Source organism: Clupea harengus, chromosome 14 (assembly GCF_900700415.2).
Source record: "Clupea harengus chromosome 14, Ch_v2.0.2, whole genome shotgun sequence".
Taxonomy (NCBI): domain Eukaryota; kingdom Metazoa; phylum Chordata; class Actinopteri; order Clupeiformes; family Clupeidae; genus Clupea; species Clupea harengus.
In genome coordinates, this window is record NC_045165.1 from 12,881,410 (window position 1) to 12,883,909 (window position 2,500).

At 42.1% G+C, this 2,500-nt stretch overlaps 1 protein-coding gene across 1 annotated transcript in view; it reads left to right on the top strand.

The window, feature by feature from the left end:
• The window catches only part of sfxn5a (sideroflexin 5a), a 17,225-nt gene that overhangs the window by 14,122 nt on the left and 603 nt on the right, over window positions 1-2,500 (top strand). The window contains exon 13 of the mRNA XM_012826893.3: window positions 1,170-1,287. Within this exon, the coding sequence (XP_012682347.1) occupies window positions 1,170-1,287 (118 nt within the window). The remainder of the gene's footprint in view (window positions 1-1,169; window positions 1,288-2,500) is intronic.

The window sequence follows — 2,500 nt, forward strand, 5'->3', positions numbered from 1 at the left end:
TGGAGACTATTGAGGCAATGGAAAAATGCAGAACGTTTTATGATATATTTGCACTTGTGTTTGTGTGTGTCGGTGTGTTTGCACTTGCACTTGACGATGTATTTGTATGTGTATGAGTGTGGGCCTGCGATAGGCCGTTTCGTTTGTGATTGCAACATATTTTCATGACTACACATCATTGCATAGTTAACAGACAAGATAGACATGCAGAAATGGTCTTTTTAATTCGAGTTTTAAGTAACGTCAAATGAATGAACTGGAAGAGCACGTTTCTCGCAACGTTAGCAAAAGTGAAACGAAATTCGTGGATCCGCCCTGTGATTCGGATTCACTCCAAAATTGAACGGCTTCTTCCTTGTCCCATGCTACGCTCATCCACCAAGTTCCATGAAAATTGGGCTGATAGTTTTGCGTAATCCTGCTTACAGACAGACAGACAAACTGCAACAAAAACATAACCTCCTTGGCGGAAGTCATTAAACACAGTTTTGGTTACGGTTATGGTGTGGTTGCGGTATTACTGCAAACTGCAGTGGGGCATTTTTCAAATACTGCGGTAAATAAATGTATATACCGCTGCAGCCCTAGCCTGCGATTATATTAATGTGTATGACGGTGCACATGTGCCCAGTGCAAATACTCAGCTGCAGGACCCACACAGAAATACTGTCAACTCGCCCAGTGCTGTCCCTCACCTTACGTAGAGTAATATCAAAGCTTGTCAAATAAGAATGTATTTAAAACGATATTACTTCATAGAGGTATGGAATGGAATGGGTGCCATTATCTTGTGTTTCCCTATGTAAGAATATAAGCTGAACAGTGTTTGCAAATGACAGTTTTTTTGTTGGGCTGAAACACTTCATTTGTCTTAGTTAATGATGGCAATTAGAAAAGTGTGCTATTTTCTGTGACTCATTCCCTTAATATCTCAAAGCCGACAGTATAATGGAGCTCTCTCTCGCTCTCTCTCTGTGTGTGTGTGTGTGTGTGTGTGTATACGTATTTGTTTGTTTTTTGCATATTTGTGTTTCTAATTGTTGTGAGTGTGTGTGTGTGTGTGTGTGTGTGTGTGCGCGCACACATGTGCAATTTCAATGTAATTTGTGTGTGTTTGTGTCTATATGTTTGTGTGTGTTTTTAAGTGTGTATTTGTGTGTGTGTTTCAGGTTGTCTTTGCTGCAGAGACACAAGCGCCTGGTCTTGCCGGTGCATAGCCTGGTGTGTCTCGCTGCTTTCAGCTTGGCCCTGCCCCTCGCCATCAGTCTGTTCCCTCAGCAGTCCCAGGTAATACACAGGCCACTGTGCAAACACACACACACACACACACACACACACACACACACACACACACACACACACACTGCACAAGGATGCACAGGTCATACCACCAAAGCATATTAGTAGGTCACGCAATTGTGATTCTTCTGTGTAAAACTGTTCATGCTAATAACCTTACAACCTTACATGGTTCTTAATACAAAGTTCCTTGCACAAAACGACACACACACACCACAACAGCCTCAGGGGACTTAATACCATTCTGTAATGAAATGCCAAATTGATTCCGCTGTATAAAGTACACAGCACAGTAATATTCAATATTAATCCTGATCCATATCCTGCTGTAACTGCTGTGTTGTCTTGTAATAAATTATACTGTTAAATCCACTTTAACTATATAACCTCATATGCAATATGCTTTTGCTGTGTGAAATAACTAACTCCAATTGCCTTATGGTACACAAAATAACTGGAACATATCAGTCTCAGCACGTGCAAAGATATCCATATTCTCTACACAGTGTGACAGCACTCAGTGTAATCCTGTAACACTTAACAATTACAACAAACAATCCTGCTGTATGCTGCACAGATCACAGTATGCCATACGAGGAAACCCACACTTCCCACACCCCGCCTTTTAACACATCTTTAGATTGAAATGTCCTCGGTAATGATCTATTTGTCCATATGGTGGCTGATCCACAGACATATGTGTTGCCGCCAGACTTCCCCATTTCTTTCTCTGACTTTCCCTCACTCGCTCCTCTTCTCTTCTCCTTCTTGCTCCCTCTGTTTTTTTTTTACACTTCCTGAAAGACGTCCAGACGAGAGTGTTCCCAAAAATGCCGAGCTCAGGGCCCTCCTTTTCCAATCTTCGTCCCCAACCTGTCGCCTCTCGCTTTCACACTCCCCGGGATGTCTCCCTGGTCCCCCGCGCCTCACACTCTCTCTCTCTCTCTATCTCACGCGCAAACACACACACATACGGACACACACACACACACACACACATACACACTCACTCTGCCATCTGTTTATGGAGAAAATATTGGACATTTTAGCTCCGGCTTGGATGTTTACCAGCAGGCATGTTTTATTTCCGTGCCCATATACACATATATAGAAAAAAATTAATCTAAAGAATATATCTCTTTGTTTTCTTATTTCCTATGCCTGTGAGGTTGTTACTTTTAGCTGTATTTTTACTGGATGG